General features: G+C 58.2%; 5 protein-coding genes across 5 annotated transcripts; 3 read left to right on the top strand and 2 right to left on the bottom strand.

Moving 5' to 3' along the window:
• Positions 1-633: 633 nt before the first annotated feature.
• CC84DRAFT_1186629 (Di-copper centre-containing protein) lies at positions 634-2296 on the top strand (the record flags this gene model as incomplete). The annotated part of the gene is made up of 6 exons (XM_018180869.1): positions 634-848; positions 917-1114; positions 1215-1436; positions 1499-1776; positions 1941-2066; positions 2145-2296. The coding sequence occupies 6 exons, from the start codon at positions 634-636 to the stop codon at positions 2294-2296; spliced, it is 1191 nt and encodes a 396-aa protein (XP_018038151.1).
• A 767-nt stretch (positions 2297-3063) lies between these two features.
• CC84DRAFT_1163899 (uncharacterized protein) lies at positions 3064-4036 on the top strand. Its single transcript, XM_018178358.1, has 2 exons — positions 3064-3292; positions 3446-4036. Exons 1-2 carry the CDS (start codon positions 3145-3147, stop codon positions 3763-3765), a joined length of 468 nt encoding a protein of 155 aa, XP_018038150.1. The 5' UTR covers positions 3064-3144; the 3' UTR covers positions 3766-4036.
• A 392-nt stretch (positions 4037-4428) lies between these two features.
• On the bottom strand, positions 4429-4824 carry CC84DRAFT_1044429 (transcription factor TAFII-31; the record flags this gene model as incomplete). Its single annotated transcript, XM_018173399.1, has 1 exon — positions 4429-4824. A coding segment is annotated over one exon (396 nt), but the record flags the coding sequence as incomplete, so codon positions are not given.
• A 415-nt stretch (positions 4825-5239) lies between these two features.
• Positions 5240-8774, bottom strand: CC84DRAFT_1089522 (uncharacterized protein; the record flags this gene model as incomplete). The annotated part of the gene is made up of 3 exons (XM_018174312.1): positions 5240-8340; positions 8389-8582; positions 8650-8774. The coding sequence occupies 3 exons, from the start codon at positions 8772-8774 to the stop codon at positions 5240-5242; spliced, it is 3420 nt and encodes a 1139-aa protein (XP_018038148.1).
• A 645-nt stretch (positions 8775-9419) lies between these two features.
• Positions 9420-12320, top strand: CC84DRAFT_716871 (nuclear elongation and deformation protein-like protein 1). The gene is made up of 3 exons (XM_018187140.1): positions 9420-10566; positions 10620-10846; positions 10900-12320. The coding sequence occupies exons 1-3, from the start codon at positions 9622-9624 to the stop codon at positions 12056-12058; spliced, it is 2331 nt and encodes a 776-aa protein (XP_018038147.1). The 5' UTR covers positions 9420-9621; the 3' UTR covers positions 12059-12320.
• The last annotated feature ends 38 nt before the right edge of the window (positions 12321-12358 follow it).

Raw genomic sequence — 12358 nt, 5'->3', positions numbered from 1 at the left:
TGGGGAAAACGGTGAGTGCCTAACTATGAAAGTCGCTCCTCTAGGTGACACGAGACATGCAAGCTGTTGCTTGTAAGGGGAACGTTCAAGTAACCTCAGTCACTCTACCATCCGTGCTTACCGTGGCTAAATCCTTCCACTGGTCTCAAATTCAACGTCCATGCGCTTGGGTACTCGGAGATGCTACAACTGACGGCGATCGCGCTGCAATCCTGGCAACAGTAATACTGACTGCAGAGCCCAAGGCTTCCGTCTCATCGTAATTCAAATCCCAAACTCGATTCCGGCAGGATCGGTCGCCATTCGCCGCATGCACGTGTACGGACCTCATTCACGGCAGATGGACAGGGCAGTATCCGAATAACACTACCCCGGCACCGCTCAATGGGAACGTTGCCTTTAGTCAGCCCTACTCTACAAGAGCTGGATGACTCGGAGACGCCTTCCGAACAGGAATCCACCGATTTAATTATACTATTCCCGCACTCAACGCACTATGCGTCCGCGCGAGGGGTCAGGGTGAATGACCGGGGCCCATGCTCGAGCTGGATTCTCCAGTATAAAGCACAATGTTAGTGAGACTCGGGGTACTAGCTTTGGGAACCACCACCGGAGAGCAGAACACCACACACCATGGCCGGCCACACGGTCATCAGCCTCCTCACGGCGCTCTGCCTGTTCTCAGGCTCGTCGGCATTCCCATTCTCGAAGCGGCAGACGCTATCCACTGATGACATCCAGAAGCAGGCCCTGGCAAACGCGTACAAAGTCCTCGACGGCACGCTCGCAGATGGAATGACGCGCCCCTCCACCTGCAACAAGAACACTGTCTCCGTGCGGAAGGAATAGTACGTGACTGACCATTCCCCTCTTGCATTGAAGGGATTGAAATGCATCTGGATCTAATGGGCAATAGTGGCGACCTCACAAAAGAGGAGAAACTTGAGTACATCCGCGCCGTCAACTGCATCCGCACGCAGCCTAGCAAGCTACCCGCTGGCAAATACCCCGGTGCGAAGACCCGCTACGACGACTTCGTTGTTGTTCACATGAACATGACCCCTACCGTGCACTCGACTGCCAATTTCATGCACTGGCATAGGTACTACATTTGGTACGTGAATACCTTTTCTCGCTCTTCCTACTTTTCCTCCCCTTTAGTTATCTCACTCTGCTTGGATGGCCTCAATAGCAGAACGCTCATGTATGGACAGGGCGTACGAAACAGCACTCAAGACCGAATGCGGCTTCAAGGGCGCCCAGCCCTACTGGAACTGGGGCAAGTACACCGACCTGCCCGCCTCTCCAATCTTCGACGGCAGCGAAACGAGTCTCGGTGGAAATGGTGATTACGTAAAACACGCAGGCGGTCTCATGGGGTCGCCATTCCCGGCGGGCAATGGTGGTGGCTGCGTGACAAAGGGCCCGCTTGGGAAGTGCGTTCTCCATATCATCCCCAAACCCACATTCCCGTACTGTACTGATCGTAGTGTGTCAGCCTTACCGTCTCTCTTGGGCCCCTAATGGGAACCATGGACCCCGCCCTCAAGATCAAAGCCAACCCCTCCCGCGACGGCTACGGCGACAACACGCGCTGTCTGCGCCGCGACGTCAACAACAACGTTGTGACCACCTCGTTGGCGCCCGCGTACTTGGCAGCCCACATCACCAGCAACTCGGCGATCGGAACGTTTCAGACTACCTTGCAGAACGACCAGGGGGGCAAGATGGCGATTCATAGCAGTGGGCATTACTCGATTTGGGGGGACCCAGGAGGTACGTACATGAAATTCCATGGGCAGAAGATGTGTCTGTCACGCAGAACTTTACAGACAGAAAAAAAAAAAAAAAGGTTCTGCAAGGATGATGGGAGTGAGACACATGCCTGAGCGCGGCCATCCTCCACGTTTGGAACACCTCTAACTTCACTGTCCTCCCAGGCGACGTATACGTATCCCCCGGCGAGCCCGTCTTCTGGCTGCATCACGGCCAACTCGATCGCCACTGGTGGATGTGGGCGAACTATCTCTCCGACCAGGTCAAATCGCGCACGAGCATGTACGAGGGTAAGTCACCTTTCCTGTCCCCACCTCCCGTCGTCGAACTTTCCTCTTTGCTTCAAGAAGCGTGCTGATGAAGCAAAGGCGGCACAAACTGGATGAATCCTTCGTCCGCGAAAGGCAAGCCCACGGACAAGCAATGGCTCGATGTGCTCGCCCCGACGGGACAGGATGGAATCCCGAGCAATCAGCTTTTCTCGACGACTGCGGGGCCGTTTTGTTACATTTATGCTTAGATCCCCCTTTCCTGATTCCTTTGGGGAGGCGAACTGGCTTGCTGGCATATGAATTGGCGGTACGAGAATGGGCGGTTGTTCTTAGCTTCGTGCCTACTGCATTCAGAGATATCGCTGGCGTGTTATTCACTACACCCACGCCATCCCTCTCTCCCTGAAGGAAGTGATGCGAGAGTATCCTAGATATAAATCTAGTGGGGAGCCCCTCCCGCACCGCTTTATCTCTGCGAATTTGGCGCATGATCATGCTACTTATATGTGGTCCGCTGGCTACGTGACTATCGTGATGTTCTAGGGAGTGGTCGTGAATATCTAGCGCAGTTCTATGATCCAAATCGGCAGTGTGCGGGCACGCCTGCAGCGGAGGCGATATGCAAGCGATGCTGGGTCTGTAGGTGACAATTTCATGTGGCCATATGAAATTTACCTCAGACGTAGTACCTGGACGTTATAGTGTTCTGGTGTAGCTATAATGACTGTACCGTACCTCTTTCCGGGTTGTTCAGGGTGACGAGATGCTACATGGTGCATCGAGAAAGCATGCATTGGCAAGGTAACACGTCCCAGACAGGTCCATGAGGAAAGGTATAATCATTGATTCTCACCCGTAATACCTGCGAACGTTGACAGGAGACGAAAGGTGTAGGTACAAGACGTTGACATTGTCCACCCGCATCCAATCGGCTCCACCAACCCAGCCCAGCCCACTCCGAATCCACTCACCGCTCCCTAAACTGCCAATCGCATCTCACCACCACCGAAACTCCGCTATAGCAAAGCTCAACGCAGCTCGCAATTGCCCGCATCCCACGACCGCCCTTACCGCCACAAGCCCCAACCAAGCGGATATGGCCATGGCGACCCCAACCGACCAAGCGCCCCCCGCGATACCACGCCTCCCGTCGAATCCCACACCCCTCTCCGCACCCCAGGAACAGCAGGTCCGCGATCTCTACTACCGGAACGTGCGCGCGAAATGCGCCTCCGAGATAGCAGGTACGCAAGCCTCTCACAGACTGCGGGGACTATGCTGTGCAGACGTCGAAGCGCTTTGTACTTGACGGCGTTTTGAGCAGCCAGACAAGCCTTCCTTTCGCACCACCCATACCACTTCCCCCACACGATACCATACTAACAGCTCCACCCCAGCCTTTGCAGAGTGCGCTACCGGCCGCACCTTTACCATGATCTACGCCTGCCGCGCGCAAAAGCTCACCATGAACACGTGCATGCTGCAGTACCAAGGCCCCGACGAGCTGGACAAGGCGCGCGCCGAGTGGTTCGCGCTGGCGGGGGAGCGGCGCCGCGAGAAGGAGGAGCGGGCGAAGCTCGTCGAGGAGAGCAAGCGGCGGCACAAGGAGTGGTGGGGCTTGGATGAGCATGGGAAGCTGCAGGGGAAGAAGCTGGAGACGAAACTGGAGAGGGAGACGAGGGAGGCGGGGGAAAGGGCGGCCGAGGGGAGAAGATAGGCTGGAGGTGCGTGTCTGGGAGATGGGCAGGAGCGGGCAGGGCGCGACGTTTTATCTGCATTTGCATGGCGTTTTGGGGAAGGTCAGATCCTCGTTGTAAGCACATGGCACGGTACAGGCGACGTATAGCACGCTTGTTGTATCACTAGAGAGCAAGAGGATGCGTAGCATGTTGTATGATATTGGTTGTATTGCTAGGTACAGTACCTCTGGAACGGGTGCTAGGCAAGTGGATGGGAAAGAATTCAGCTCTGGTATACCCGTAACCGTACCCAGACCTCAAACGCCGCAAAATGCATCAAACCCACAACGCCTATTCCGGACCCATTTTAGGGCGAGCTCCCCTCGTAAGCCGAGCCCCTCGTTCATCATGTAGCGTACGCCACGGGTGGTCTCGCAAAACAACTGCTCAAGGTCTCCCCGCAGCATTCGCGCCCGGCTCAGAGCTCTGCAGCTCGACCCCAGACAGCATCGTCTTCAGCCACTAGTATCCATCTTGTTGCCCGAGCCCATCACCTCCTCAAACTCATCCTCGTTTATCTCCTCGTCTTCCACGCCGCCCATGGCCGTGTCGTCCCCGCCCACAGGGCCGCCAGCAAGCCCAGCAACGCCATCCATCTCCTCGACAACCTCCTCGTCTTCCTCCCAGCTCTCCTTCATGCCCCACCCTACGCCCGTGAAGCAGTACCGCTCCGGTGGCAACCGCAGCCCCCACTCACGCTCCACGCGCGGCAGCGCAACCCGGTTCCGCTCCGACGCAACCTCGGTCATGAACTCCTTGGGCAGCACCGAGCTGAACTGCTGCTGCGCGCGGGCGTGGATCGCCGTGCGCAGCGCATTTAAGCTGACGCCTTCGTCGTCCTTGGGCGCGGCTTTCTTTCCCACGTTGGCTTGCGGGCCCTCGTACGAGACGGCGTCGGAGAGAATGCCGTTGGTGTAGCGGTATGCGAAGTCGAGGAGCTGGAGGGGCACGCGCTCCGTGTAGGCGTGGACGCCCATGTTGGCAAGGACGAGGTGGATAAGGCGCGCGTCGCGAGGTCGCTTAGAGGTGCCCGTGTCTTGCAGAGACGTATTGGGAAATGGCGCGCTCATGGGTGCGGGTGCGGGTGCGGTGCCGTTGGTCTGCGCGGGCTGCGAGGTTTGCGTGTTGGCTTGTGTTGAGGAGGCGGTGGGTGGACTCGGATTTGGCGCGCCCGTGGCTGTGGTGGGTGGTGTCGAGAGCATGTTCTCGCCGCCTGGGGAGGCCATGATGGGCAGCTGCGGCAGGCGCGTGTGCAGGTGAGAGGTTACGGGCCGCGCGTGGTGAGAGGAAGCCGCCGCGGTCGCCATCGGACCCCCGAGGCTTGGCAACCACCACCACGGAACCGGCGAAATCAACCAGTGCGTCCATTGTTCACGACAAGAATGCATGAGCTGTACATGGTCTTATTATGCGCCTCGCTATATGCTGTGACCATCATTCCCAGGCCTGCGTTCACTGAATCGCAACACCCAATCCCTCAGCTTCCTCGTCCTCATCTCCCGTAGTCTCACTCGCAACGCTTTCATGCAAGCTGGGCGTCTTATCACCCCGCTTGCCGATTCGCTTGATAGAGCTCCAGCTTAGTGCAATACTCTTATCCTTTGGCGTGCCAATACTAGGACTGGCTCCAGGGCTATCTGTAGTCCTGACTGAGAGTCCGCCGTCTTCCTCCGTCTCGTCGGGTGTAACCGCCTCGCTGGACTTCTTCGAGAACAGCGACCTTTGGCCCTTTCCAAACTGTAGGAACTGGCTCGAGCTGCTCTTCCTCGTTAGCTTCTGCATGAGAGACTCCTTTCCGAGGGAAGAGGGCGGCTGTGGTTCCGAGGTAGTCTGGGAGCCGTATTGGTCGAGAGACTCGCGCGGAGAAGACTCCGAATAGTCTGCAGTTGACAGAGAGTAGTTGTCTCTCGAGAAGCGTGCGGCGACAGGCGAACCTGACTGCTCTGAAACTGCGACTTCGGGGATGGTAGACTGCTTGCGAGACGACTTTTCCGCTTTGGCGGCCTTTTTCTCTTCTTTCCTCTCCGCTCTCTTTGCCTCCTTTTCCGCTGCCCTCTCAGCCTTCTCGGCAGCCTTTTGAGCTTTTGCTTCCTTATCCTCCCTGCTCCCGAAAGCAAATGTGAAGGTTGGAGCATCCGGATTGAGCTGCTTGGGCGGCGTTGGAGGCACCAGAGGCGCCATATGCGAGGCCGATGATTGCGGCCTTGTGCCGATAGGTGCTTGCGTGGGAGAGCGTGTAGTGGAAGGGAAGTCGGCCATATCGCCCTGAAGCAATTCGTCGTTCAACAAGCTCACCGTCGAGCCGTGTTGGATGGAAGGACGACGGGAAGGCATACGCGACCAGGAGGAAGTATTGGTGTTATTGACGCTCCAATCCACGCCGAGCGGGCTACTTCGAGCATTGAAACCTTCCACGGACCAACCGAAACGTGTCTGGCTTTCCGTACTAGGTCTCGGCAAGACGTTGGCTTCGTTGGATTTAGTTGAACCCTGGCGGGGTGAAGATGGCCTCTCAGATCCCAATGCAGAGGTCAGCCAAGGGTCACCCTTCGTGCCAAACATGTTGAATGCCCGCTTTCGCGTGGCCACGTGTTTCGGGTTACTCGAAGACTCTTCAGGCTGTGCTTTGCTAGGTATGAATGCGTTGTACCAAGCGCCTCCGGAGTGGCTTCCTCGTCGCCGTCGCGTGCCGATCGGATCCAGGTCCTCATGCTCCTGTCGAGGAAGAGATTGGCTCTGCGACGCCTTCAGGGAACCAAGAGGCGGTCCCTGATCAAGTGTCTTACCCCGTTGTCTATGCAAGCCGAACAGGCTGCCAAATCGCGTGGTAGGAGGGTTCTTGAACGAGCTCGACGTGGAGCGGATCGACCGTCTATCGCTGTCCAAGGCGTTTTCGTTGCTGGGAAAGAAGCCTAGTTGGCCGGCACTTTCGCGGGGGCTGGCAAAAGGAGAACGGCTTTGCACAGACACTGGTGAACTGGGACTTTGTATCTGCTCTGAAGTGCCTGGTGCTCCTAAACCAGGTAGAACGTGGCGCAGGTTCGGCGAGGGGTCCAATGAAGGAAGCGGAGGCCCCGGGTCATCTTCATCGGTCATTCCATCGTCAGTCATACCATCACCAAACAGGCCCGACGGCAGCAGTGCTCCTGCGGTGGGACTCATGGGTGCTCCACCGGTCAAACTCTCAATGTCCGCTTGAGAGAAAGAAGAAGCATGAGCGCTGGGCGGGGGAAGTGCCATGCCGTTTACAGGATTGAAGTATGGCGTTGGGTTCGAATACTGAGGAGAGGTGCTAGCAATGCCGCTATTGAACGGTGCTGCAGTGGAAGGAATGAACCCTCCGAGATTGGCGGAGGTCAACGGTTCGCGCATACTGAGTGGTCGCGAGCGTACTCCACTGTTTCTCCTGGCCGGTACAAACTCAGGGGCGGTAACGGACATGACCTGCGGCTGGCTCATGCGGCGCTGCTGTAGGTAGGCTAGCCGGGCGGAGGCCTCCTTGTTGATATGCTCAGCTTCGTTGAATTGTTGCCAGGCTTCCGCGTAGCGTTGCTGGAGGCTGCTGTAAAGCTCCATCCACCTCCGGTCCTCAGCTTCTGTCTCGGCACCGTCCTGGGCATCACCCACGTCCTCGCCTTCTTCCAGAAGTTTTCTCTCCTCTTCCAGAGTCTTGATCTGTGTTCCTTTCTCTCGGATGACCTCCTCAAGACTCTTGTTTGTCTGCAGCTCTTCCTCGTGTTTCCCTTTCAGCTCTTTGATACGATTTTCCGACTGGGCCTCGTACTCAGTCCGCTCTTGTTGCATCCTTTTGGCAGCATCCCGGAGCTCTCCAGCCTCGCGTTCCCATTTGGCCATGTCGTCCTTGAGCTTTTTCCTTTCCGCTTCCTTCTTTTGCAGCAAGCGCTCCTGGTTGGATCGTTTGGCTTGAGCCGAGGCGTTCGCACGTTCCAAGGTGGCTACTTCCTTCCTCAGATCGCGGCTCGCATCCTCCTTTTCCTTGAGCGACGCCTTCTTCTCATCCCGCTTCTCAACCAACAAGGCTTTTTGCGTTACGAATTCCTGCTCTTCTTCCTGGATCTGCTTTTCCATGTCCTCCAATTCTCGCCTCAGGCCGTCGAGTTTCTCGGTCAACTGCTTGATGGTCTCCTGCGAGTCGGCGGCCTCTTGGGCAGCGCGTGCCTGCTCTGCCGTCCCCGATGCCGGCGAGTTGCGCCTTCCCGGTTCAGAGCGTCGGTGTCGAGATACACTGTTGCTGTGCTCGCGCGTCATGGCGGGGGCGGTGACGGACGGAGCCATGAAATCGACCAGGTTCTTGTTCGGTCGGATGATGGGCGTCGGATTGTAGTCGTCTCCCTGGGCACCATCGCGGATGTCCTTGTGCGGCGCGGTACCATAAAACTGGTCGGACTCTGCTGGGAGGGTGCGCAGGCGGATTGGGACGCTGGGAGCCTGGAAATTGGCGGTATTCAGGGTGACGATGCGAATGACATAGTGGTGGTCTGGCTGTAGGTTTTCGATGGTGACGGAGGTTTCCTGGGGCGAGACATCGCCGACTGTCATGTGTGAGCTTCAGCGGGGACAGATGGAGCGAACGGCCGTACTATCGATGCCATTGATGCGTATGACATATTTCACAACCGAGGCGCGCTGGTCGGGGGGTTTCCAGTGCAGCAGCACGCCGTCTGCCTTGATGCCGGCAAGCGAAACGAGGGGCGCAACGGGGACCTCGAGGCCGAGCAGGTTGATGAGCTCCTCGACGGGCTTGGAAAGCACGCGGTAGGCGCGGAACGCCACCCTGCGCGGCCAGACTGTCAGACGACGTTTTCTTGCATGTTTTGGTCCTGGTGGCGGGCGGCACGTACCAGAACAGGGCGAGCAGCACGCAGGCCGTCTTCAGCCAGCCCGAGGACAGGAAGACGAGGGCGTCCATGTTGTAGCGGGCGACGTGCGGAGGCCAGTACAGCGAGTGGGCCGAGTCGGGCAACATGGCGACGGTGTGCAGGCGTCGCCGGCCTGGTCGTGTGTCGTGCGTTTGGCGGAGGCGGCGGCGGCAGCGTCTTCAGGCTGCATGCGCCGCAAGCTTGGCCGAGTCGGGCCGACGGGGGATCTGGGCACGCTGCAGCGCGACCCATCGCTCGTCGGCGGGTGGCAGCGACTGTGCGGGCGGCTGCTGTCTGCCTGGCCTGGCCTGGCCTGGGGTGGAGCAGTGCCGTGCAGCGAGGGCTCTCCCGCGCCGTTGAGCGCGGTGGGCCTCCCTTGGGGCCATCCGACCGCGTGGTGCAGCTCAACAACACGCAGCCTCACGCCCAAATGCCAGTGCCCGGCCGAGGTGCCCGCACATGCTGCCACGAAACCCCCAGTTCCACCGCGCCGCGCCCGCCGCACGCTCCCGCTGCTTCCGGATCTGCGTGCGCATTCCCTGACATCTGACATGCCATCGCGATTGTGGGCAGCTGTCTAGTGCGTCCGTGACCTCGGTGAGAGTGCGCCCATCGCCATCGCCGTCGCCGTGGAAGGACGCACCTGCCTCCCACAGCCCGACGCCCTCCTCCAGACAGACTCGTCGCAACCCGGCGCCGTTTCGTCCCGCCGGTACCCGCAAGCCCAGACACAACCCGCTCGTGGACGAACCCACTGCCCGCGACGCCTGGACGCAGCTCGCTGTGCGCCACAGCGACCGCCCCGAGCCCAGAGCAGTGCAGCAGCTGCAGGCGACAAAGGCCCGCACGTTGCGTCGTCGAACCACACACTGCAACAAACAGCAATACCTGCACGGCTACCACAGCGCTGCACCAAGCTCCCCCGTCCGCTGAGCGCCCGCGGGCCAGGCAGCCATGAACTACGTGCGCTCCCTCACCAGCGGCGTGTCCAAGGGCTGGAACTCAATCAACCCCGCCACCCTGAGCGGCGCCATCGATGTCATAGTCGTCGAGCAGGAAGACGGCAGTCTGGCCTGCTCGCCCTTCCACGTCCGCTTCGGAAAATACCAGATACTGCGGCCCTCGGACAAGAAGGTCGTCTTCAAGGTCAATGGCGAGCAGCAGGATTATGCCATGAAGCTCGGTGAGGGCGGCGAGGCCTTTTTCGTCTTTGAAACCACGGCATCCATCCCCGAAGACATGCAGACCTCGCCGCTCGCCTCTCCCGCCGCGAGTCCGGAGCAAAAGCCCACCCAGGAACCCATCGACCCTGCGCTCTCCGAACCCGATCCGCTCGAGCTCGACGGCATCAGCGGAGCGAGACGCTCGACACTGCAAGGCCGCGTCCCACGTCCGGATCTGCTCGGCGAACGGCCCAAGTCAGGCGACTGGTCTGGTCTGCAGACGTTCCGCTCCAATAGCGACGAGATCCTGCCCTCCACAAAGACGCAGTTTGCGAAGACATTCGAAGAAAAGGAACACGCACCGATTAAGCTGAGCAGAGACGAGGCTACCGCATGGAACGTCCACAAACGATCAACAAGTCCGCCACCCGTGTCACCCACTGAAGCTATGGCCCGCGCCATCAACCTTTCCAAGAAACTCTTTACTTCCAACATACCAAACAAGGTCACAGAGAGCGGAGACCTGATGTTGGATATGACGGGTTACAAAAGCAGCGAGCAGGAGGCTTTGCGCGCCGAGGTGGTTGCTCGGAGAATACTCTCGGATGAGCTTGAGGGGAACTACGATATTGGCGCTTTGATCGGCGCTGATGAGCATGGGAACCTCTGGATATACAGCAGCGAAGAATCCAAGGCCGCCGCTATGCAGAGATCAGGTATCGCAGCTTTGAGCGAGGTATGAATTCACTCTACCAAACACACTGCGGTCCTCCACTGACACTCGACTAGGAAGCGCTGCAGTCAACGGATGCCGTCTCGGACCCTGGCTATCATAGCGACGACGCCCAGAGCGACGCATCCGGTGAATTTCCACCACATATGCGCAGAGACTCCGATAGCGCTATTGGCCTAACATCCCCACCGAAATCACCCGAGGGTCATAGGGAAGTCCGTAGCTATGCAAAGACTCTCCGCCTCACGAGCGACCAACTGAAGTCTCTGAACCTGAAACCAGGGTGGGTTGCTCGGTGCACTGGTCAGTTGCCTTGTTTGCTGACACATAGGACAGAGCCAACACTTGCAGCTTCAGTGTCAACAAATCAACGTGCAAGGCATCCATGTTCTACTGGAAACACGACGTCCCTATCGTCATCTCAGACATTGATGGTACAATCACCAAGTCGGACGCTCTGGGCCACGTCCTGAACATGATCGGTCGAGACTGGACCCACGAAGGAGTGGCCAAGTTATACACTGACATCATCAACAACGGATACAACATCTTCTACCTGACAAGTCGCTCTGTTGGCATGGCAGACACGACAAGAGCATACATGAATGGCGTAGTACAAGAAGGCTACCGGTTGCCCAAAGGGCCCGTAATCATGAGCCCAGATCGAACGATAGCAGCGTTACGCCGAGAAGTCTACCTGCGGAAGCCAGAGGTATTCAAGATGTCCTGTCTCCGGGACATCATGAACCTCTTCGGCAAGCCCCCCGGCCAGACGCCCTTCTATGCCGGCTTCGGCAACCGCTTCACCGACGCCCTTTCCTACCGCTCCGTCAACATCCCCTCCACCCGCATCTTCACCATCAACTCCAACGCCGAAGTCTCCCTCGACGTCCTCTCCCTCAACTCCTACCGCACCGGCTACGCGTCCATGCGCGAGATCGTAGACCACTTCTTCCCCCCTGTTGGACTCCTCGTCCCTCCCGGCGGTGAGCAGTTCACAGACTTCAACTACTGGCGCGAACGTCCGCTCGACCTCGATAACTTCACGGACAGCGAGGACGAAGATGAGGACGACGGTACAGAGGCTCCTAGCGTGCCCAGTGAAGACGAGGGGAGCGAGGTCGGCGAGGATCTAGAAGCGAGCTATCTCACGCAGGCGAGCATTGATGACGCGGAGGGTATGGAGGACTCCATTCTGGAGAGTGTGGAGGGTGACGGGTACGGTGATGCGGAGGAAGACGAGGGCGGCGCGATTGACGAAGGCGAGGAAGACGACGAGGAAGACGACGAGGAAGACGACGAGGAAGACGACGAGGAAGACGACGAGGAAGACGAGGATTCAGAGGAGGACGAGTCAGATGGTGACGAAGGAGCAGTACTACAGCGGACACCGACCAAGGAACCACAAGGGCTAGGCGAGGGGGTGCGGGACATGAGGCTGACGGAGCAGACACCAACACCCCAACCAAGCCCCGCTAGACGACGAAATCCCTAGCGCAGCGAAAGGACTGTTAAAAGCATAACCTGCATAGACGGCGTTCACGTGTGACATAGACTATTCTTGTTGTTTCGAGTAGAAGTCAGGCAGTAGTGCATTGGCATGGCGTAGCATAGCATATGTCGGCGTTCACTATAGGTCTGAAAATCCACGTTCACACTTCAATACGTATTGCAAGCTCGCCTGTTACCGCCATCAGAGAGAGAAGACCCAGGCTCCCATTCTCTAGTCTCCCTACAGCAGTCTACCACACTACACAAAAGTCTACCGCCATTTCTGGCGTCCTTACCCCTACAC

This window comes from Paraphaeosphaeria sporulosa (genome assembly GCF_001642045.1).
Source record: "Paraphaeosphaeria sporulosa strain AP3s5-JAC2a unplaced genomic scaffold CC84scaffold_4, whole genome shotgun sequence".
Taxonomy (NCBI): Eukaryota; Fungi; Ascomycota; class Dothideomycetes; order Pleosporales; family Didymosphaeriaceae; genus Paraphaeosphaeria; species Paraphaeosphaeria sporulosa.
The sequence above is the reverse complement of the archived record's forward strand: the minus strand, read 5'-3'. Positions and strand labels throughout refer to the sequence as shown.